This window comes from Penicillium canescens, assembly GCF_028828765.1.
Source record: "Penicillium canescens strain IBT 15451 chromosome Unknown utg000006l_segment0_segment0, whole genome shotgun sequence".
Classification (NCBI taxonomy): domain Eukaryota; kingdom Fungi; phylum Ascomycota; class Eurotiomycetes; order Eurotiales; family Aspergillaceae; genus Penicillium; species Penicillium canescens.
In genome coordinates, this window is record NW_026703968.1 from 1,453,291 (window position 1) to 1,474,668 (window position 21,378).

The window sequence follows — 21,378 nt, forward strand, 5'->3', positions numbered from 1 at the left end:
TGTAGTACACTAAAAATGAATCGCTATGACACCATGACCATGACCGTGACCCGAGCGCCCATTTGAGAATATTGTTTATAACCCTAAGAATTAAAGCGCACCATTGCTTGCAGAAAGCCGCCGGCTTCTCTCATACAACCACTTGTTCTTCACCCCCAAGCTCGCGCGCTTACCGGCAAGTGGAGAAGGTGTACTCGGACCGAGACTCGATTCTCCAAACGAGGATGCTCCAAACGAGGATGAACCAAAGCTCTGTCGCCGACCAGAATCCATACCTCCATTTGAAACCGCTTTGTAAAGTAAGGGGCTCGAAACAGGAGAGTATGGAGTACCTGCGGAGGGTCTCCGGTCTGAAAAGCTTGCATTCGCAGACACGGGGGAGGATTGCCTGCTTGCAGGACTAGGCTTGCGCGAAGTCGAGAGACGGTATCTAGGTGGCGTGGCAAAGGTAGTACCGGGAGTCGCAGGCGGCGTCGCAGAAGGGTCCAGACCGAGGAGTGATCGTTGAGTGGGAGTAAGAGGAATGTCAGAGAGGTTATCCTTCGGTCGGAAGAGAGGAGAGAGCGCCATTAGGATATTGACAAAGAGGAAAAGTTGACAAAGAAGCATTGAGAAGTCGCGGAAAGCATCGCCGGCATCGAAGATTTTACGTGAACTGTAAGAGAGGCTGTCAACACCGAATGCGCAGGATACGAGGGTCTCTTCCACTGACTACTCTTTGACGGTCCCTCCGAGGGCACATGTCATTATGAAAGCTGCGCCATTCCAGACCAGCCGTTTCACGTTCTTTTCACCAAATGTAGCTGCATTCTGACGTCTGACGATCTCAGCCAGCATAGGGTGTCGCCATTTGCCCGGGGTTCCAGTGCCCTCCGAGGTAGGAGCCAGCGGGGTCGCTGCTTTGGGAGTAGAAGGGAGAGATTGAGTCGCCATTTGTCGCGTCGAGAAGATGAAATCACAGAGGAAAAAGAAAAGGTGAAATGAAACAGAGACTGAAGCTTAAGATCAGCTACTGAAGCACTGTATTTTTTTCGGCAGGGAGAGAACTCACGGTTTTCACAGAAATTGGCCAGCACTTACCTGGAGTGAGAATTAAACGAGGAACTGCTAGTTAGTAGTCCGGCATGCACATAGCTGGGACAATTAGAAAGCCATGTTGTGTTATGTTGATGTTGATGTCCAAGTGGCTGGCAGATCAGGAGTTTCGCGGGCTTTTGGTTGACCCGGGCAGCTGACCTCAGCCAATAAGATGACCTTCTTATCAGCTCTGCCCCTCAACGTCATAGTTCTTCTGTTGACACTTCATCAACCTGATCAAAATGTCTGCTTCCGTCGTGGAAAGGCTGGACACTCTAGTGGCTGATATAATAGCCGATTGGAACATTTACACCACTGTTGTTGCTGGTGTTGTTGTTGCCTTTGCTGTGTACTCTGTGATTTCGTCTCGAGACCCTGACATCCATCCATTCCTTCTTGCTCGCCAATCTACTGCATCCCCTATCCGCCAGCAGGGCGAGTCCGCAACATACAGATGTCTGGAAACTCCACATGGGTTGCCCCTGCGATTCGGGCTGAACGTCAAGGATCCCGGTGCACCAAAATGGACTGGTGGCCGCCGAGGTGACCTGCGTGATATTTGGAAGACTGCTGTGCGTGGGGCTCTGAATGAAGATGGCACCATCTCTGGCAAGCAGGGCAAGATCTATACAGTGCTGGGAAAAAAGGCTATCGAGCACTCTTTAGACCAAGTCACCCAAGAGATCAACGTTATCGGTCGTCATCTGCGGAGCGCCGATGCGAAGACTGTGGCTATTTGCCTGACAGACTCCATTGAACTACTAGCTGCGATTTTTGGTATATATTTCCACTCAGACTTTATAGCTTGATTGCTAACGGTGCCATTCAGCGGGTGCTTTCTACGGTTTCAAGACTGTCCTTGTGCCTCACAACCTTCCTGCAGAGATATTATCTGCTCATTTGCAACAGGCAAAGGCAGATGTTATCATTGCTGAAGCTGGGTCTATTGATCTGTCTCTTATCTCAAAGGACAACAAACAGCTCTCACTCGCCCTCTGGGTTGCCAAGTATGGCAACCGACACATGGACTGGAACGAGGTTCCCGAGGACGTCAAGGGTAGCTTGAGTGTGGCGGTTTGGCATGAACTGGTTGAGGAGCATAAGGATCTTGCTGGCTATGAGGTTCCCGAGTATGACCCTAAAACGACGACGCCATCCGTCAGCACTGTTTGGCCCTCTTCGTCTCAATCAGGCCAATTTATTGAGTTCCAGCCCGAGGTAAGAACCACCAGGCTTCTTTGACACCAGCACCATTAACAATAAGTTCTAGAATCTTGTTTCCGCTGTTGGCGCATTAAACTCTTCACTGCCTCGTACCCAGCGCTTCACTCCAACCGATATTGTCCTGTCCATCGACTCCCTTTCTCGGTCTTATCCACTATGCCAGACTATGGGTGCGCTCTTCGCCAACTCTTCCATCGCCCTAAATTCCGTCGCTGGAGAGACCGTTGACTTTGCTTTGGCTACTGCTGGTGTGTCTCCCACAGTCATTATTGCATCGTCGCAGACCATGAGCGATTACCACGAGAAGATTATGCGCCCGCATACTGGCCTTATCTCCTCTATTGGTCGCTGGCTTCAAGCAAGGACTTTAGATGCAGGAAATATGCCAACCCACAACTTCTTCAGCCAGTTGGCTCGCATTGGTCCCACTGCCGAGCTTTCTCTGGACAACCTGCGCCTTCTTTGCATTTCCCACCGCATTGATGGCAGCTCCGTTGCTCGTCTTACTTCGGAGCAATTGACTGAGCTCCGAATCTTCACTGGCGCTCGGGTTGTTTATGCCTTGACCGGACCCGGGGTTGCTGGTGCCATTTCCCAGACAAATGCCTTTGACTACAGATGCCTCACTGGCCCCAGCCACTTTGGCGCCCCGTTGAGTAGCACGGAAATTACTCTGAAAAATGTCCCCGAGGGCTCCACTGACGGCGCGGAAGAGGGTCAGCTTACTGTATCTGGCCCTGCTGTTGTCAATGGCACCACCTCTCTTTCTGGAAGAGCACGCATTGGTACCGACAACACCCTGGAATTGTGCTCTTAAGCGTCATCATATTGGAGACACGTAAAATAACCTCCGAGCCTGCTCGATTCTATTCCTTTCGGCATCTTTAGCAAGTTTGATCTTAAAACATCTTACACCCGCACCTAGCGTGATCAAAAGTGTTAGGAAATAAATTATCCATTTTAAGAAGTACAAGTGCCAGCTCCAAAATATCTGAGAAGAATAGTTTAATATACATGTCGATATGGCTCAATCAGGACCAAAACAGAAGAAAAAGACACGCAGCTTGTCAGACTACCACTTGATAAACTGCTGAGCCACCTGGTCATTAAGCACCTGCTTGTTCTTAACACTCTTCAACTGCTCAGCCAGGATAGCCCTAATCGGCTTCATGCGCGACTTAAGGGCAACGAGCGATTGAGACGGCTTCTCCAGCTTATGGGCCAACTTAATGCCATGGATAACGGCGAGGTTCTCCTCAACCCGAGCCTGCTTTTCAGAGGGGCTGGGATAATCATCCGTGAACTTGCCGAGATCCCAAGCAGCCTCAAGCTTCCGAGCATAGTCGGAGACCTTGGTCTTTGCGGTCTCGTTTTCAACGGCACAAGCGGCACTGAGTTCCAAAAGCGTACCAATAACGAAAGGCTGCTGCTTCGGGTCACTGGCACTGTCGTCTCTGACAGAGTGCTCGGGGCTGTCCATCAAACTGGCCGCCTTCTCTGCCAGATCCAAAGCCTTGACGACTTCTTTGCCCTGGTAGTCCGCGCGCTGCGCCATCTGGTGAAGTTCGAAGAATAGACGGCGAGCGACGTTCATGTTGCTCAGACTCAAACCGGTGCGGGAGCACTGTCTGGCGCACTCAATGACGGCTCCGAGCTTATCGGCCTGGCCAGCTTTGCGGATGATATACTCCCATCGGTCATTGTTGAGGATATAGTTCGACATACGGAGGCCGCTCAGGAATGGGAAAAGGTTGCTGAAGTTCTTGGTCGCAACCATCATGTGGAGGACTTCCATGGCATCTTTCTTGGATGGCAATTCGTGCTTGTTCTTCGGCGTTAGGGTAAACTCTTCGTTTTCGCTGATCTTCACGGTAATCGGGTCATGTTCCAATGTTTGGGCGTATTTCGCCTTGAACACACTCTTTCTCTGTCGCTTAGGAAGCCCGAGGGGAATGAAAAGCTCTTGTCGGAAGCGGTCGAGGGCATCATTTAATTCGGCGGAGGGTGTTGAAGTGAAAGTTGGGATTGCTGCGCCAATCGTCGCTTGTGAGAAACTGACTAACACCATAAGAAGCATATCTGCATACCTGCTTTATTGCCAAAGCTGCGGACCTGAGATGGCCTCAGCATGGATTGGCATACCGAGCTGGTGGTTTTCTGGCGGAAGAGCCTGCCGACGGCGGTTTGCGCCATTGTAGGTAAGCGGCAGGTTCTGTATAGAATAAAGCAGTAAAGGAGAACAGTGACCGATCCTTCGGTGTGTTTTCTCGCCAAGAACAACAGACAAAAGAGGTCGAGGGAAGAGTGTTTCGACCGGGGAAAAAGAATCGCGCTGTCTGCAACCCGAACGGGCAAACTTGAGGCTTGGCGGAAATTCTGCCGGTCCGGCCCAGCCAAAACTCGACTCCGACTTTCTCGACTTGACATTCTCCATCACAACCATGGCGGCTTTACCAGCAATGCGGCCGCTAGGCTGTCTGAGGTCCCTGATGAGGCCATCAGAGCCTATCACACCCTTTGTCAACCGCCGGTTTATCTCGACGGCCTACAGCAAGAGGCCCCAACGCATCCCTCTTCCCCAGAACATCCCGGAGCAATTCCTCTCTCAGATTCCTCTTCACTACCGCCCGGACCCTAGTACGTGTTGGCACCAATCCAATTTCCTGTTTTAGGTTTAACTGACTATTGTCATTTGGTATAGCTAAGGAGCCCCTCAAGATCTACCCTGCTCCGCCATCTGCCCGCAAAGCATGCCCGGACCCTGTCGCAGCAGTCACAGAATCGCAATTGGCCGAGCTCGACCCCAAGGGTGAGCGACAAGCTTTGTTCGACTACCGACGGAATGCGCGCTGTGTCAAGCCCGGTGATATTGTCCGGGTGGTCTTCAAGAATGGCGATCCATTCAACGGAGTCGTCCTGAGCATCAAGCTGCGCGGAATTGAGACTTCGTTCCTCCTGCGGAACGAGCTCACTCGCGTTGCTGTTGAGATGTCCGTCAAAGTCTTCAGTCCTAATGTCCAGAGTGTGGAGATTGTCCAACGCTCGGAGAAGAAGCGCAGAAGGGCGAGATTGTATTACATGAGGTTCGTGATTGGTCTTTTTGGTTACTTTTCTGCTTGGACATTTACTAACAGGTCCTACTCAATAGGAACCGCAAGCACGACCGCCGCAGTGTCGAGAACGTTGTGGCCAGCTATGTCCGTCAGAAGAAGGCTTTCTTGGGCGGTGGCCGCGGTGGCCAGGGTGGTCGACGACGGTGATCGATTTAGAGGGCGTCTGGCGTGACACCCGTTTGCATAACAGTGGCTGTATTACTATTTAACATCTTGTACTTCATTTGTGTTCATAAACTGCGACATCAAATACACCCTTTGAGCCTTTCTACTCAAACCCCATGCCATCTGATATCTCGCACCGCTGTTCAATTACCCGACCAAGGCATAAACCGCCGATTCCTTGCCAGCTTTTTAGCCGTCTCGCGATTGACCGCGACCATTCTCTGGGCAATGATGCTTATTATTCAGTCTGGTAGACCCCTACGGTGGTCTAATTCAGGTAGCAGGGCTGGCCTCGGCTCTCGTTATCTTTTAGTCTTACGCATGGTAGCTCCATTCAAAATTATCAACGATGCATTTAATGACTGTTCTTTATTCTTCTGAGGATGACAGGGGCTCCCCAGTTATACAATCCCGAGGACGATCATGCCAAACTGCAAAGAAACGCCGCATTAACACATCTTGAGAAGAACAAACCTGTCTCGTCCTTTACCCGAGATGAGGATTCTCAGACCATTCCCAGTACCTGGTCTCACTTCAAGAGTATCGGTTTGACCCTGGGAACCTCGCGAGTCAAGAAAGCCTCTTCTCGTTTGCTCTGATCAGAATTGCCGCGGCTGTCTTTTAGTCCAGGTAGTTGCTAAAAAAAGTATTATTTTTCGAGGTAGAGATCTCTTCCATCCTAAGGATTGATTAGTGAGATGAGGATGGAAGCGTAACGCGCTACTTACAAGTAATAGAGACATTGCTTCGTTTTCAAGACCCTTATCATCCTGCGCAAAGGCGCTATCGGGTGTTTCCATGGTTTCTGAAGGCTTGTTATTCACTCCTACAGTATGAAATTGTAGTAGGGAATGCTTTTTTTTTGGAAATTCTTACCTGACTGCTGAGTTATGCGGCGAGAACCAGGGGCATTCAAAGTATTCTCTCAACGGAAGGGTTGCTCTTCAGCAATTGCCGACTAATCAAAAGCTCTCCTAGCATGGCTCCGTGATCAGCAATGCATATACTACATCTGGTCTCGTGAGTACATGTCTTGTACGATGAGAAATGACCCGTGACGCATATTCCATCATCTTGTCCAATATTTCAATGTGTTATCTCATTGATCACTGGGTCGTATTACAACTAATGTGACAATCACATATTTTTGCACATACTAAGCTAGACTCTGCGTCGGACTGGATAAAGCAATGGCCGTGTCAACATCCCAAGGCAAGGCCCTGGATCTCAAGTTCTACACCTTTCTACTATCTGCTGATACAGTATATATACCTGGTTGGCCTTATCCAGTGATCACTTGTAACGTCAATATAGAGATAGCTCGACTCTTTTCCTTCCTTTTCATGATCAATAACGTGAACAACCCTCTTGCCGAGCTTTCATGATACTGACCCGCATAAGTTTCTCGTTTCATTCTATTTTCTTCCTAACCCATACACCCTATCCATTCCCCTATCCTTGGTTTCCCTTCTTAGTTTTCCTGGAAGTGGTCTAATTTGATAATAGAATAATCAGCACAGTTGGCGAAGTAATCTCGTCATTCAAGAAACTGCAGCCCTCCGTCGATAGTTACATTTAGTCTATGTGTGTATACACCAAAGCATCTAGCATCATGCGAGCACCTGGGCTATATGCCATAGGTCCTTTCATATCCCCACTTGTATATAAACAATCAGAATTCGAGGAACGTGAAAATGGGTGGAAAAAGGTGGAAAAAGAGAGGCCCAAGTAGGGCAAAAACTATATATAAAACGGTACATTCGCTTCGAGGCTGGGTTTCGTGTAGAGACTGTATGCACACATATGACCCTTGTAGTAGATATCAATTTTTTCTAGTGTTCGTCCCTATCAGCATCATATACCGTTTCCTACATCATCCCCAGAGACAGGCAAAATTCGGTGCTTGGCACTTGGCGACACCAAATCGGAGCATCGATCGGGACAATATCAAGGAAACGACGCCCGCTGTGGGGTGCCATGCCCTTCCAAGGGTCTGGGCGCTTGCACGGCTTTGCCTGAACATTAGCGAAGCGACGTCCGATTCAAGTTAAAGGACTCGATGTGCCATGCCTCGCTAAAGCCGATCGGGGAATTTTAGGATTACCCGTGTCCGCTAAGCCACTCCTTGTCAACGGGGATTAATATCGATGGCTGTCGCCCCCACGGGGCTGCGATTTTTCTCAATGTTCTCACGTTGAAACCGACTGGGATACGGACAGACATGTTCAACCTATTTTTGAGGCAGGTTTGGACCCTGACCGTCAAGAACCTGCTGATCACCTTCGTGCGCCCCAGTGCAACAACCACCCTTAGAGCTTTGGTTTTGCCTGTCGTCTTTATTGCCATCATGTATGTCGATAAGTACTTGTCATGGTGAATGAAATGAATGATATTAACAAATCAGTTCTTATGCGCGAAACTTCTTTGTTCCTCCATCTATCTATGGAATCGGTAACCCAACGCCGGTGCGGTCTCTGACCAGCGCCTTGGGAGCCGTTGGTGGAGGGAGAGACAGATTGGTCTTTGTCAACAATGGATTTATCGATGGCGATATACAGCGGGTCATTGATCAAGTCGCAGAACCTGCCCGACAACATGGGGACCAAGTTGTGACCTTAACCTCCGAGAGTGATCTCAGAGATACCTGTCGGACCACGCTCAGGGGAACATCATCTTGTATAGCCGCGGCGGTCTTCTACTCATCACCAAATGAAGGGCTAGGAGGGATATGGAATTACTCGATTCGAGCTGATGGTTCATTGGGTGATCGCATCAATACTGAAACGAGCACCAATGCCCAGGAGATCTATCTTCTCCCTCTTCAACACTCCATCGATCGCGCCATTATTCAAACCAATGGTTCTGTGGATAATGGAAGTATTCCTGATGAGGTTTGTCTTCATTACATGTCAAGTCTCACTGGGATTTGCTGATTTGATATTCATAGATCATGGAGTACCCTTACACCTCATTGACCCAAAAGCAACGCCAAGATCAAATTCGGGTGCGCTATATGAGCGCGATTATCAATATCATCAGTATTGCGCTATTCATTGGAATGGTTGGCGTCACATATCAGCTGACAGGCTTGATTGCAATGGAACGAGAACTTGGCATGAGTCAATTGATTGATTGCATGCTACCGGGTTCCTCCCAATGGAAAGCCCAAGCAGCTCGATTCACTGCGGCCCATCTTGCTTTAGACATCATCTACGGACCCGGTTGGATCATCACCGGTATCATTCTGAAGTATGGCGTGTTTAGCAAAACATCGGCAGGGATCACCGTCGTCAATCACCTCTTTACCGGATTGGCACTGTCTTCATTCTCGATTTTCGGTGCTTCTTTCTTCAGAAAGGCACAGTTGAGTGGTATCTCCGTGGTAATAGCCAACCTCTTGCTGGGGGTTGTAGCACAGGTTGCTGGCGTCAAGACTAACGGCGCAGTCATCGTTCTTGGTCTTCTGTTTCCGTCCATGAACTATGTGTTCCTTTCAGTGTTCATGGCTCGATGGGAGAGACAAAACCTTCCAACGAACCTGGTCCATGCCGCTCCCGATAATCCTTGGACAATCCCGGGTATCGCACTTTGGGTGCTTCTGATTGTGCAGATTATTGTTTACCCCATTCTCGCTGCGTTGGTGGAGCGGATGCTCTATGGAACCGCCTCGTCTAGCCGCCAAGCCACGGCACTTGGGAATTCCTCAGCCCTCACCATTGATAGTTTCTCGAAAGAATACAAACCAAGCTGGTTCCATAGGAATGTGGGCAGGCGATTCGGTTCCAAGCGACAGAGTGTATTTGCAGTTAACAATCTCAGCTTGAGCGTTGTTAAGGGCGAGATCATGGTTCTCCTGGGGGCCAATGGCTCTGGGAAATCTACAACGCTTGATGCTATATCAGGCCTCACCAAGATTTCATCCGGAGAAATTAAAATTGATTATGGGAACGGCGAAGCTGGATTTGGATTGTGTCCCCAGAAGAATGTCCTTTGGCACAACTTGACTGTCAGAGAGCATGTCAAGATCTTCAACGGTCTCAAGACCGTTCAAAAACGTGATAGCCAGGATACCCTGATGGCGCTCATTGCCGACTGTGATTTGCAGAAAAAGCCCAACGCCCAATCAAGAACCCTTTCCGGGGGTCAAAAACGAAAGCTTCAATTGGCGATGATGTTTACGGGTGGCTCAACTGTTTGTTGTGTTGACGAGGTTTCTTCTGGTCTCGATCCAATCTCGAGGAGGAAGATCTGGGACATCCTGCTAGCAGAGAGAGGACGCAGAACGATTCTGTTCACCACTCACTTCCTGGATGAAGCAGAACTTCTCGCAGATCATATCGCAATTCTATCAAAAGGTTCTCTGGAAGCCCAAGGGTCTTCAGTCGAACTTAAACACCGTCTGGGATCGGGTTACCGAGTTCATGTTCATCACCCCCTGGATCTACTTCTAACATTGACTTGCAACTCAAGGGAACAATCAAGGAAACCCAGTTTGATGAAACGGTGTATACTGTACAAGACTCAACTCTCGTTCCCAGAATTGTTGCTGTTCTTGAAAAGGAAAATATCACTGAGTATCGCATCAGTGGACCGACGATCGAAGACGTGTTCCTCAAAGTTGCCCAGGAACTACCTCAGGACTCCGAGCAACCTGAAAGTGTTGATATTGTCAACAGAAAGCCAAAATCCGAGGATTTAGTGGAAGAGAACGCAAATGGCACCACACAACTCTTGACAGGGAAGCGTATTAGCATGGTGCGCCAAACATGGTTTTTGTATATCAAACGTCTGACCATCTTACGTCGCAACTACATCCCATACCTCGCTGCTTTTTTGATTCCGGTGATTGCTTCAGGCCTTGTCACTTTGTTTCTCAAGGATGCAACTGCGCCCAAATGTTCTGGGGACAGTCTTTTTATGAGCCCAGCCCCGAAGTCATTGAGCTCATACAAAGATATTGACCTAGTCGTCGGTCCACAGAGTAGATTCTCATCTGCGCTAGGCAGCTACATCAATTCCTTGTCTGGTGCGGCCAGCTCGAAAAGCAGCAGTCTGTCTAGCTATTTCAATTTCGTCGAGAGCTTGCCAGATTTCACGAACTACATTGAAACTCACCAAGCAAATGTCACACCCGGTGGAATCTGGCTTGGAGACTCATCCTCCAAACCAACCTTCGCATGGAAGGGTAACAACAATAACTTCGTGCTCGCAGCGCTTACGCAGAATGCCATGAATAATCTCTTGTCCAACACCTCAATCGGTTTCCAATATCAGTCATTCGACATTCCATGGCAGTCTGACGTGGGCAAAATGCTTCAGCTTTTGGTCTATTTTGGTCTAGCCTCAGCTGTGTACCCTGCTCTTTTCGCTCTCTATCCAACCATAGAACGCCTGCGAAATGTGCGTGCTTTGCACTATAGCAATGGTGTCCGGCCGCTTCCCCTGTGGCTTGCATACCTTTGCTTCGACTTCTGCATTGTTCTACTTGCCAGCGTTTTGGGAATCATCATCTTCCGAGCTGCGTCAGATGTATGGTATCACGCTGAATATCTCTTCGTGGTCTTCTTCCTCTATGGTCTCTGCTCCACTATCTTGTCGTATTTGGTCTCTCTTCTTGCCAAATCTCAGCTTGCAGCATTTGCCTTTGCTGCTGGTATGCAGTGCGTCTTCTTTCTCATTTATTTCATCGGCTACATGTCTGTCCTCACATACGCGCCGACTGCCAAGATTGACTCTTATCTTTCCACTGTACACTTCACCTTGTCAATTATCATGCCGATTGGAAGTCTTTCGCGGGCTATGTTTGCTGCGCTGAACATCTTCTCGATCTTGTGTAAAGGCCAGGAGCTCGCTTCCTATCCTGGTGATATCACAGTATACGGTGGACCTATACTATACTTGATCATCCAGTCATTCGTACTGTTTGCTTTGCTTTTATGGTTCGATGGAGGCGGCAATGCAGTTTTGGCCTTCAGATCGAAAACAAAGTCTGAAGACGTCGAAGAAAAGGAGATGGACGAAGACGTCGCGAACGAGCTATCCAGAGTCACAGACTGCCAAGATGGGCTTCGGGTGTTACACCTCACAAAGTCCTTCAAAAAGTTGGTGGCTGTCGAAGATGTCACATTTGGAGTCGGTAGAGGCGAAGTATTCGCTCTACTCGGTCCAAACGGTGCCGGAAAGACAACAACCATCAGTCTAATCCGAGGCGATATCCAGCCCTCCGAACGAGGAGGCGACATTTTTGTCGAGAACGTCTCTGTAACCAAGAATCGCGCAATCGCCCGTTCCAACCTAGGCGTCTGCCCCCAGTTTGACGCAATGGACCAAATGACCGTCATCGAGCACCTCAGGTTCTACGCTCAAATTCGCGGCATTTCGGATGTCGATCACAACGTGAGGCAAGTTATCCGAGCCGTCGGACTTACACCATTCCAGCATCGCATGGCAATGAAGCTCTCAGGCGGCAACAAGCGCAAGCTATCCCTTGGAATAGCACTCATGGGAAACCCCACCGTGCTCCTCCTCGACGAGCCGTCTTCCGGCATGGATGCCGCCTCCAAACGAGTCATGTGGAAGACACTAGCGGCCGTTGCACCTGGTCGGTCTATTGTCCTGACCACGCATTCCATGGAAGAGGCGGATGCACTTGCGAGTCGTGCTGGAATCATGGCGAAGCGTATGCTCGCTCTTGGTACTACGGACTATCTCCGCTCCAAATATGGCAATATGTATCATGTTCACCTTGTTCACTCACAAGCTCCTCATACATCCGATGAAGATATGGAGCGTATGCGTACATGGGTGCATAGTACTCTCCGTGGAGCTGTGGTTGAGCAGAAGACGTATCACGGTCAGCTTCGATTCAGTGTACCCACTGATTCACCATCAGACATAGTGTCAAAGCATGGCGATGAGTCTATTACCCAAGATGAGATCCATTTTGATCTCGGACGCGATGGTCAGAAGGTTGAGTCTTCGACTGTAATGAAAAGAGGGAACGGCGGGATTGGCAATTTGTTCTCGTGTCTAGAGGCGAACAAGGAGTTACTGGGTGTCCAGTACTATTCTGTCAGCCAGACCAGCCTTGATCAGGTTTTCCTTACGATTGTCGGGAAGTACAATATCGAGGAGGAGAACTCGGGAAGTAAATAATATAGGTCGGCTTAGATTTACAAGATATCCATTCTGCAATATGTTTTAATAGAACCATCATTTCACATAATATAACTCTTCATTTTGATTATATCATCAACATCAGAACCTGTGAACAGTCAAGGATCAAGGGGAAACGAAATATACGTCTAATAGATGTATCGGAAGCTATCGGAATCATGGTTAGCGAGATCCTAAAGGAAAGGAAGGATACGGGGAGATACACACTTCATGTTTTCACGATCCGTCAAATCCAAGAACGCAGTCGCATCCAAATCTCTCCCCTCAAGACCACCCTCCATCTGAGACTGAAGGAGATCGCGTTTCTGGTTTTCCCAACGGAGTAGTAGACCCAAAGCACTGATCAAGACGACTTCAATCAAATGCGAGACAATCATGGACCAGATTCCAAGCTCGTAAGTAGGTCTAGAACTCAAGTTAGATACTTTCTTATTGAGGAAGAGGCAGTTATGTTCCGCAAGAGATGACATACGATTGTTCATTCTTATAGAAGAATGGACCTGCGATGTTTCCGGTACAATAACCCAGGAACAGAACGGCGTTCGTGACGACCTTTTTAGTATGACCTAGGCTTATCAGCAAAACTGATATCGTAAAAAATGGGTATATGCCACTCACCAGCTGTGTTGGCAATCTGCATACTCAAGATGAGTACAAATGCAGCGTTATATGGGCCAGTAAGGTAGTAGCAAATCAAGCGACCCACACTGTGCTGGACGGGAACAAATCGAAGACCGAAAGAGCCAACCAAGTTTGGAATCAAGAAGATGAGCACGAATACACATCGTCGGTTTTCGAAGCGGTCATTCAGATAGACGCATACGAGGATGGATATGGCGATGATGACTCCGTAAGGGATCTATTGACATGTATTTAGTTAGCGTCGCATAGCATGTGCAAAGAAAGGCTCAATAGACAAAATGATGTTATTTTATGGGGTTAGGGAACTTCTTACCTGCATGAGAGTCGTCACCAATGTTGAAAAGCCAAATCCCTTAATGATAATGGTGCCGAAGTTCGAGATTCCACCATTGGGGACATTGCAAACAAGACCCAGAATGAAAAACATGTAGAGCTTATAATCCTTAAAGGCCTCAAGAATCTGATATGGCTTGAGATGTTTGTTCTCAACACCAGTCTGATTTTCTCTCAAGCGCTCAACAGCCATACGGCGCTCTCTCTTGGTCAGACCACGAGCCGTGACTGGGGAGTCCGGTAGGAAGATGTACATGATAATGCCCCAGGAAGCACAGAGGGCACCACTGACATTGGTTAGCATGACGAGAAAGAGGGGATAAAAAGGACAGGACAAAGGACGAAAAGCAAAACGGAACGAGAGCATGATACCAACTCACATTACAATAAACTCATATTTCCAAGATGGCAGCGCACCGCGAATCTGGCCAATTCCGTATCCTAGCAGCCCACCTAGCGCAATACCGAGTCCATTGGCTGTATACCACAATCCAATACGTACGGGCTGTTCACGACGTGTGTACCACATACTTGTAATAAGCATAAAGGCAGGATCGGCGCAGGCTTCGGCAGCACCACCGAGGGCTCGAAGGACGGCGAGAGTCTCGAAGCTGTTGCAGGCAGCTTGGATCATGAGAAACACACCCCTTTATGAAGTACATCAGCATATAGTTAAATAATGATTATGATCTTCAACGTACCACATGAAAATATTGGCACCCAGATATTTCCCTAAGATCTTTGGTCAGATTGATCCCTGTTGGATGGACACGAGAGGACCATACCGATTGGAAGACGCTGCATCAAGAAATTTGTCGGGAATGCCCAAGCCAGGAATCCAAAGTAGAAAATACTGCTCAGCCAGCTATATTGTGTTCCATGAAGATTGAGATCTTCACGAATACCAAAGATTGCTGCATAGCTTAGGGTTGTCTGTTCCCATGCAAGTATGTGTTAGCACATTTGACCAGTTATCCTCCGAGAATCAAGAGTGTGCAAGCACCGACCTTGTCAATGTAGAAGAAAGCGTAGCAAACAGCCAGGTAGGGCAGAATCATAAAATCAATTTTCCACAATAACTTCCTCGCTTCTGCAGGATCAACTTCTTCGTGGAGCTCGTCCGGATCATCGAACAGCGCCATGGCTGTATCGCCGTCGGCATTTTTGGCAGTTTTGAATTTGCTTTGCTCTTGGTTACTCTCTGCATGCACGATAGTGGGAGCTTCGGCGATATGGGCCTTTGAACCAGACGTTGGCTCGGAGGGGACCTTGTCCGCCATAGTGGAGTTAGATGTTCTTAGTATAGAAGTGGAACCAACGGGGTATCAATAAAATCGGGGTGTATCAAGATATATAAACGGTCGGAATGAATGAGAAATAAGGACGTAGATGTATAACGAAGGGAGAATTCCGAGCATCGCATGCGCCCCTTGCTTTACATCTTCAAAGTCGCCGAAGAGAATCCCGCTCTCTTCCCCCACGTTCAAAGCTAAAAAAGCAGAAGAAAAAGACTGCCAATCTGCGGGGAGCTCTACGCATATTCCCCACGCCAAGGAAAGTTGTATCATGCGCTGAGCAGTCAACCCACGCGGGGGAAGCTTGGTCTTGGCTGACGAGTAACACAATTGGCTTGCGCTGCAATTCATCCAGAATGAGTATTAGGGGTGTGCTAGGTTGCGCCACAAAGACTGGCCGGTGGCCAAGGATTGCCTGCCACGGAGTATACCTGCTGTATGTTACTGTCGGGGGAAATCCGAGAACTCGGAGATCTTGCCGCTGCACTGGTTCTTTTAGTTGATCCAATTGTGTGATGTACATCGCAAGCCACCATAGCCGAATATTTGGATACGAATAGGGGTTATACCAAGGATGGCGCTGATCGTACTTGACCTTCCAATCAGGGCTAGAGTGCGTGGGGGTCGAGAATCCGGGGTGATGCGGAGATGGGAAGATCCCCCGGACAATTTGTGTGTGATTGTTTGGGTCTGAAAGCTCAGATAAAAGAGGGAAAAGTGCTTTTGTATTCATATTTTGGACATCTGCAATTCTAGTCTACGAACTTTTTTTAAAAATAACATTATTATGTATCTTTCTTCTCACCCCCTTCTACATTCATCAGCATGCCAACTTTGGTATTATCGGCGATTGAAGTTCAGGAAACGGGACTGTCAAAACTCATATTAGCAAATGCGTCCCCAGATTCAAATTGATAAAAAACCAGTCCACTTACCGCCAGGAACAAGATGATCAAGTTGGACCCGATGAACGCAGCAAAGATGCCCAGATCCCGCCATCGGTGATCAAAGTGCATGCTAAATGCCGCATAGAACTGATCGCCAACCTTATAAGCACAGTACTTGCAAGCTTGCGTGGCCTCATCAACAAGATAGCCGTTACCACCATTCTCAAAGAATGGCTTCATATATTCACCGCAGGTGAGGTTGGAGGAGCTTGGAAATGATTCAACTCAGCTGCCGAGCAGACAACATCACGCCCGTGTAGTTCCGTGACCACCATTCCTCCGATCAAGCGAGTGAATGGGTCGAGTTGATACAACCACGCACGCCAGAAGCCTGGCATTTGGGGTTTGGGGATTGCCACACCACAGAACAGAGAGAAGATGATTGTAAGGGGTGGATTCATCTGAGATGCGATCAGACTGTTGGGTGTCAGGGCCGAGATCATCTGGCCCAGAGTCACGGAAAATATCTCTGTGATTAGAATAATGAAAAACTGGTACCCGGCTCGGCTGGAGTCGGACTGGAATCCGGGGATGTAGTACAGAGGGAGGAAGAAACAGACAGCACACAGAATACTGTAGGGCATCTCTGCGATGACCATGGAGAGCGAAAATGCAAACTGGCTGTAGGTTTTCGAGGCTGACTCGCGGTAGAAAATCAAACGGGACATATCATAGCGTGGCTGGACCATTTGGAGGATGATAGCTGGGAGGACAGTCACGTTGAAGATGACGAAGATCCGATATTGCAGCGACGATCGGGAGTCATCAAGGTTGAGGAAAGCAAGACCCGTGATGATAGAAATGACAACATGGGTATAAAGCCGAGTGAATCCATAATTCTTGGAGCGCCAGAAGACGAGATTGGTTCGTCGACCAACAACCTTTATTTGATGCCAAAGAGGCGAGGCATACTCTTTTTCCACATCGGCTTCATCTTTGTTCTCCTGAACAAATTGAGCACGGCTAGCTTTGATTTGGACAATCTCTTGCTTGAGCTTCTCCAGCTCCGGAGAACTGCGCCAAATATCACCCCAGTCACGGTCTCCAATCCGACGTGTTTGGCCCGCACCAATGGCATCAAGCATCCACTCGGCCGGATTGGCATCCGCGGGGCAATCGGCGCCATTGCGGCGGAAGTAGTCCAGCAAGATATGAGAATCGTGACCGATGTCACCACAGTAGATGGTCTCGCCTCCCCTTTGGAGCAGCAAAAGACGATCGAAATTCTCGAAAAGTGCAGAATTTGGTTGATGAATTGTACAGAGGATAGCCTGACCTGCTGCTGATAACTTGCGAAGGAAACGCACAATGTTCCAGGCAGATTGGCCGTCCAGACCAGAGGTAGGTTCATCCAAGAATAGAAGAAGCTCAGGCTTCGCGGCCAGTTCGACACCAATGGTAACCCGCTTTCTCTCTTCTACTGAAAGACCAGTATCAGGAGTGCCAATAATTGCATCTGCCAGGTTCTCCAGTTCCAGAAGGGTGATGATTTCCTCGACGTAGGCGTACTTCTCGGATTGCGGGGTTTCGAACGGCTGGCGTAGATCGGCTGAGAAACGTAGAGCTTCTCGTACAGTCTGCATAGATTCATGAACATCAAGCTGCTCGGCGTAAGATGTGCCTCGTTGGAACGAAGTGCCAGGGGGTTTGCCGTCGACAAGAATATCACCTCTGACGACACCGATGTTTTTTCTCGCGGCTAAAACATCGAGCAGTGTAGTCTTTCCTGCGCCTGAAGCGCCCATAAGTGCTGTTAGCTTTCCAGGTTGGACATAGCCGTAGACAGAGTTAAGAAGACGTCGAGTACCAGAGGGAACAGGCACTTCGTAAGAGACATCTTCCCAGGTGAACACGGATTTCGAGGTAATATCCAAGTTTGATCCCATATCAAGAGTCTTGGATTGCCTGCTGGCCTTCCTTTCCATCAGAGCCTCGTTGAGTGCTTTTCGCTCTGCGTTTTCCTTCTGGTAGAAAGTGATAGTCTTGCCACCTGCCTCAAACTGAAGAATTTCACCAAAGTAGAGATTTGTACCAAGGAAGCCGATGATAAGGGCAATCATAATACCAAAGTTTCGCCAAAGGTCACCCTTCATGTAGCTGAATGTCTGTGCGACGTAGTTAGATCCCGGGATAATTGCCGACCCAGGCTCGCCTCCAGCCAGAGTACAAACTTGGTGTGCAATATCACCATAGCCAGGACCGGTGGGAACGAGTGACTCCGTCGTGCACGTCATAGTTAATCGCTTGAACTCGTTGACCATCAAAGATGCAAACCCAAGACCGAAGGGATTGATGTAGTAAATCCATCGTAGCCACACCTGAGCACCGGACCACTGAATCAGATATCCGGAGGTCAAGACAAAAAGGGTGATAATGACCGAGGCAAATTTGAGAGCGGAATCAAAGTCAGGACAGAGACAGCCCACCGTCCGGAAGAAAACGGTCATTGTCACATAGCCCTCGAGGATGATCAGGACAAATGTGAAGAAAGCTCCAGCATCGCGGACTAATCCACACATGAAGTACACGATTACGCTAAAGACCAGAATCCTTGCAATCGCAAATGTGGTATCAACAATAATCTGCGCGATGAATAGGGCGCTAGGCCTATAAAAAGCGAATGATCGGTGCTTATTGACGATTGAGCGACCCATCATAGTCGATGCAAGTTCGGAGAAGGCTTGAAATCCGTTGAACAGCAGACTGATGAACAAAAGACCACCTCTGGTGAACGCACCAGCACTAGTTGCTGGCGAATTGAGCCACACAGTACCGAGGATGATAGCAATACCGACAGAGGTAATCCAGGAAACGGTCATGGCAAATTTGTCCTGCCATTTGATGAGGAATTGACGTTGCATCAAGGCCCAGATCTGAATATGGAATGGAATGGAATAGACAGACGAGTCAGAAGTAAACTTGCGCTTTGCTTCCTTGTTGGCAATCTCGAAGTCATCGTGAATTTGCTTCTGGTGTGCAATTTGAGCGCGGTAAGATTTCATGTCTTGGTCCAGTCTTTCGCTGTACACAGATTTGTTGAAAGCCTCGGCTAACGCTTCTGGTGTCGAAGGTACATCTTCGGCACTTCTTCCATCTTTAAATTCTCTCTCAAAAGGATCGGTAGTTCCTGTCAGGTAGTCGGGAGTAGTTTGACGAGGCTTTTCGCGGAATCCGAGATCCTCAAAGTATGCTCTTGCTTCAGACGTTGGTCCGAAGAATACTTGACGGCCGCTGTCAATCACAAGAACTTTATCAAACTGCTTGTAAATGTTCTCAGACGCTTGATAAAGTGATACGAAAGTGGTTGTTTTGTAGATGTTGGTCAAGATGCGAAGGGACTTGGCGAAGTCGAGGGCAGTCGAAGCATCCAGTCCGCGAGTGCTGTTATCCCAAGCCAAAACAGTCCCTGAAGTGATCATCATCTCTGCGATTGAGACGCGACGTCTTTCGCCTATTTCAATTAGATTACATTGCTTTGCGAGATTTTTCATTCCCAAGACTCACCTCCAGAGACACCGCGAATGAACATGTTACCAATCACAGTGTTTGCTGTATGCTCAATGTTGAACATCTTCAGCAGCGTATCGATTACCCTCTGCTTGAACTCGGCCTTTGAAACTCCATATGGCCGTTTCCCAGGGGTCTTTGTGTCGAGAGCAAAGCCAAGAGTTTGCTTGACTGTCAAGGTAGGCTGATGGATATCATCCTCCTGGTTGTACACAGATTCTCCACGGAACCTTTTGGCAAATACATCGTGTTCATAAGGACCATAGAGAACCTCTCCGTCAATCCCAGTGTATCCGACACGCTGATTCGAGATCACTTTCAGAAATGATGTGCAGCCTGAACCGGGACGTCCAAGAACCAGCACCATTTCGCCTGGTCGTGTAAGACCCCGGAAGTCTTTAAGGATGTTGACTTCTTGTCCTTTCTTCCCCCACCCAAAAATATCCATGACTATCGCCGGAACATTCAAAAAATCGATAATGGCATCTGGGAAGGTCTTGATGATTGTCTTGACACCACCGATTCCGCGGACAGAGAGGTTGTCCCAGATTACACCTGGGAGCAGTCAGCACCACGTCTCATTCTCATTCCAAGGCCGAGAAGCACCCACCAATATGCTTGTCTTTGATTCCAGCTTCTTCCTCGGCGGCATGTTGGCCATGAAGAGCAGTCTCCAAGTCCCATGACTCATCGGTTTCAGTAGAGCTCGCAGCTTTTTCGACATCTGCATTGGCACCGGACTTGGAAGCTCGAGATGCTTGTTGTGATAATCTGCGAGCTTGATGCGAGCTGGAGAATTGTCTGTTCAGTTCTGAGAACTCTTGCTCGGCCTGTTCAACATCGACGCCCCCCTGTAGTGGGGTGTTGGCCTGCGTGTTGGCAATGCGAACTTCTTCGAGCTGTCGTCCATAGCTATGTGTCTCCAACTCGTCCACGTCTGAATTTCTACTTGTCTCCATGACTAGCTTTTCGTCAACGACATCGATGTTTGGTGACGGTGACATCGAGTATATTGGGCGTGTTTATACGCCGGGTTTGGTCTCGTGCTACCTATTCTTCGATCTGATTCACAAATTTGTTGGTGGACAGCAGTCTCTTCTTTGAGGAACAGTCTGTTGATTGAGCAACTAAACTTAGATCGCCAACTCTCTGATTCACCAGGGAGATCACCACCCCCCTGATATCACTTCTCTTCAAACTCGAAAATGGCAGTCTGAGCGTGTGTTGGAGCAAACAAGAATGATTGGAGAAGACAAAATCTGAAAAACGACCTCAGATTCCCCTGAAACAAAATCTGCGCTGAAGCAAAAAAAAAAAGTGCCTAGGGAAAAAAGATCAGGAAGCCAAGCCCGAGCTGCCCTTGTATTAAGTCCGGTAACATTTAACACATCTACTTAGTGCCCACTCTGCTCCACCGAGCCATCTCGCTTGGATCATACAAGGGTCCATAACTAAAGGGCAGTGTTGGGGAGGATCGGCAGGTGACTCACCGAGTCGGAGAACAATTATCTCCGTTTCGAAGCATGGCTGCCATGCGCATGCAGGAAAAACTACTGGCAAGCAGAGGTGGGGGAGTGGCCACGGACGGCTTGTTCCGCGGTGGAGTGACCATATTCGAAGATGCCAAGCGGACGGAGTCCCAACAGGGTTTAAGCCCAATGCCAGTCAACACGAGTCATGTTGACTCCTGATGCGACGTACAGATTGGATTATAAATTGTACATGGCTGGGAACTAGTTTGTTCTAGAGCGTGGTTTCTCGCGGAGTCGCTTCCGAGGTATATCTGGGGTTAAGAGAGAGCCAATTAACTTAGCATCTCTGCCACATTACGGGGGTGGAAAGTTTAAGATACACATTGAACTACACGTAGAACAAGGATATTCCTTGATTAGATATTAT

At 48.5% G+C, this 21,378-nt stretch overlaps 8 protein-coding genes across 8 annotated transcripts; 3 read left to right on the plus strand and 5 right to left on the minus strand.

Moving 5' to 3' along the window:
* Positions 1-90: 90 nt before the first annotated feature.
* Positions 91-933, minus strand: N7446_009509 (uncharacterized protein; the record flags this gene model as incomplete). Its single annotated transcript, XM_058518254.1, has 2 exons — positions 91-655; positions 713-933. 2 exons carry the CDS (start codon positions 931-933, stop codon positions 91-93), a joined length of 786 nt encoding a protein of 261 aa, XP_058369042.1.
* Positions 934-1,319: 386 nt separating this feature from the next.
* On the plus strand, positions 1,320-3,118 carry N7446_009510 (uncharacterized protein; the record flags this gene model as incomplete). Its single annotated transcript, XM_058518255.1, has 3 exons — positions 1,320-1,854; positions 1,907-2,295; positions 2,348-3,118. 3 exons carry the CDS (start codon positions 1,320-1,322, stop codon positions 3,116-3,118), a joined length of 1,695 nt encoding a protein of 564 aa, XP_058369043.1.
* A 255-nt stretch (positions 3,119-3,373) lies between these two features.
* On the minus strand, positions 3,374-4,494 carry N7446_009511 (uncharacterized protein; the record flags this gene model as incomplete). The annotated part of the gene is made up of 2 exons (XM_058518256.1): positions 3,374-4,329; positions 4,389-4,494. The coding sequence occupies 2 exons, from the start codon at positions 4,492-4,494 to the stop codon at positions 3,374-3,376; spliced, it is 1,062 nt and encodes a 353-aa protein (XP_058369044.1).
* A 248-nt stretch (positions 4,495-4,742) lies between these two features.
* N7446_009512 (mitochondrial 54S ribosomal protein bL19m) lies at positions 4,743-5,561 on the plus strand (the record flags this gene model as incomplete). Its single annotated transcript, XM_058518257.1, has 3 exons — positions 4,743-4,938; positions 5,003-5,384; positions 5,450-5,561. The coding sequence occupies 3 exons, from the start codon at positions 4,743-4,745 to the stop codon at positions 5,559-5,561; spliced, it is 690 nt and encodes a 229-aa protein (XP_058369045.1).
* Positions 5,562-6,108: 547 nt separating this feature from the next.
* On the minus strand, positions 6,109-6,379 carry N7446_009513 (uncharacterized protein; the record flags this gene model as incomplete). Its single annotated transcript, XM_058518258.1, has 2 exons — positions 6,109-6,216; positions 6,308-6,379. 2 exons carry the CDS (start codon positions 6,377-6,379, stop codon positions 6,109-6,111), a joined length of 180 nt encoding a protein of 59 aa, XP_058369046.1.
* Positions 6,380-7,800: 1,421 nt separating this feature from the next.
* Positions 7,801-12,734, plus strand: N7446_009514 (putative ABC transporter; the record flags this gene model as incomplete). Its single annotated transcript, XM_058518259.1, has 4 exons — positions 7,801-7,928; positions 7,984-8,470; positions 8,527-10,002; positions 10,050-12,734. 4 exons carry the CDS (start codon positions 7,801-7,803, stop codon positions 12,732-12,734), a joined length of 4,776 nt encoding a protein of 1,591 aa, XP_058369047.1.
* A 194-nt stretch (positions 12,735-12,928) lies between these two features.
* On the minus strand, positions 12,929-15,010 carry N7446_009515 (putative MFS allantoate transporter; the record flags this gene model as incomplete). Its single annotated transcript, XM_058518260.1, has 8 exons — positions 12,929-13,160; positions 13,228-13,321; positions 13,374-13,614; positions 13,711-14,017; positions 14,111-14,377; positions 14,432-14,462; positions 14,516-14,663; positions 14,738-15,010. 8 exons carry the CDS (start codon positions 15,008-15,010, stop codon positions 12,929-12,931), a joined length of 1,593 nt encoding a protein of 530 aa, XP_058369048.1.
* Positions 15,011-15,865: 855 nt separating this feature from the next.
* Positions 15,866-20,483, minus strand: N7446_009516 (putative ABC transporter; the record flags this gene model as incomplete). The annotated part of the gene is given in 5 exon segments (XM_058518261.1): positions 15,866-15,895; positions 15,961-16,146; positions 16,161-19,423; positions 19,477-20,034; positions 20,090-20,483. 5 exon segments carry the CDS (start codon positions 20,481-20,483, stop codon positions 15,866-15,868), a joined length of 4,431 nt encoding a protein of 1,476 aa, XP_058369049.1.
* Positions 20,484-21,378: the final 895 nt, after the last annotated feature.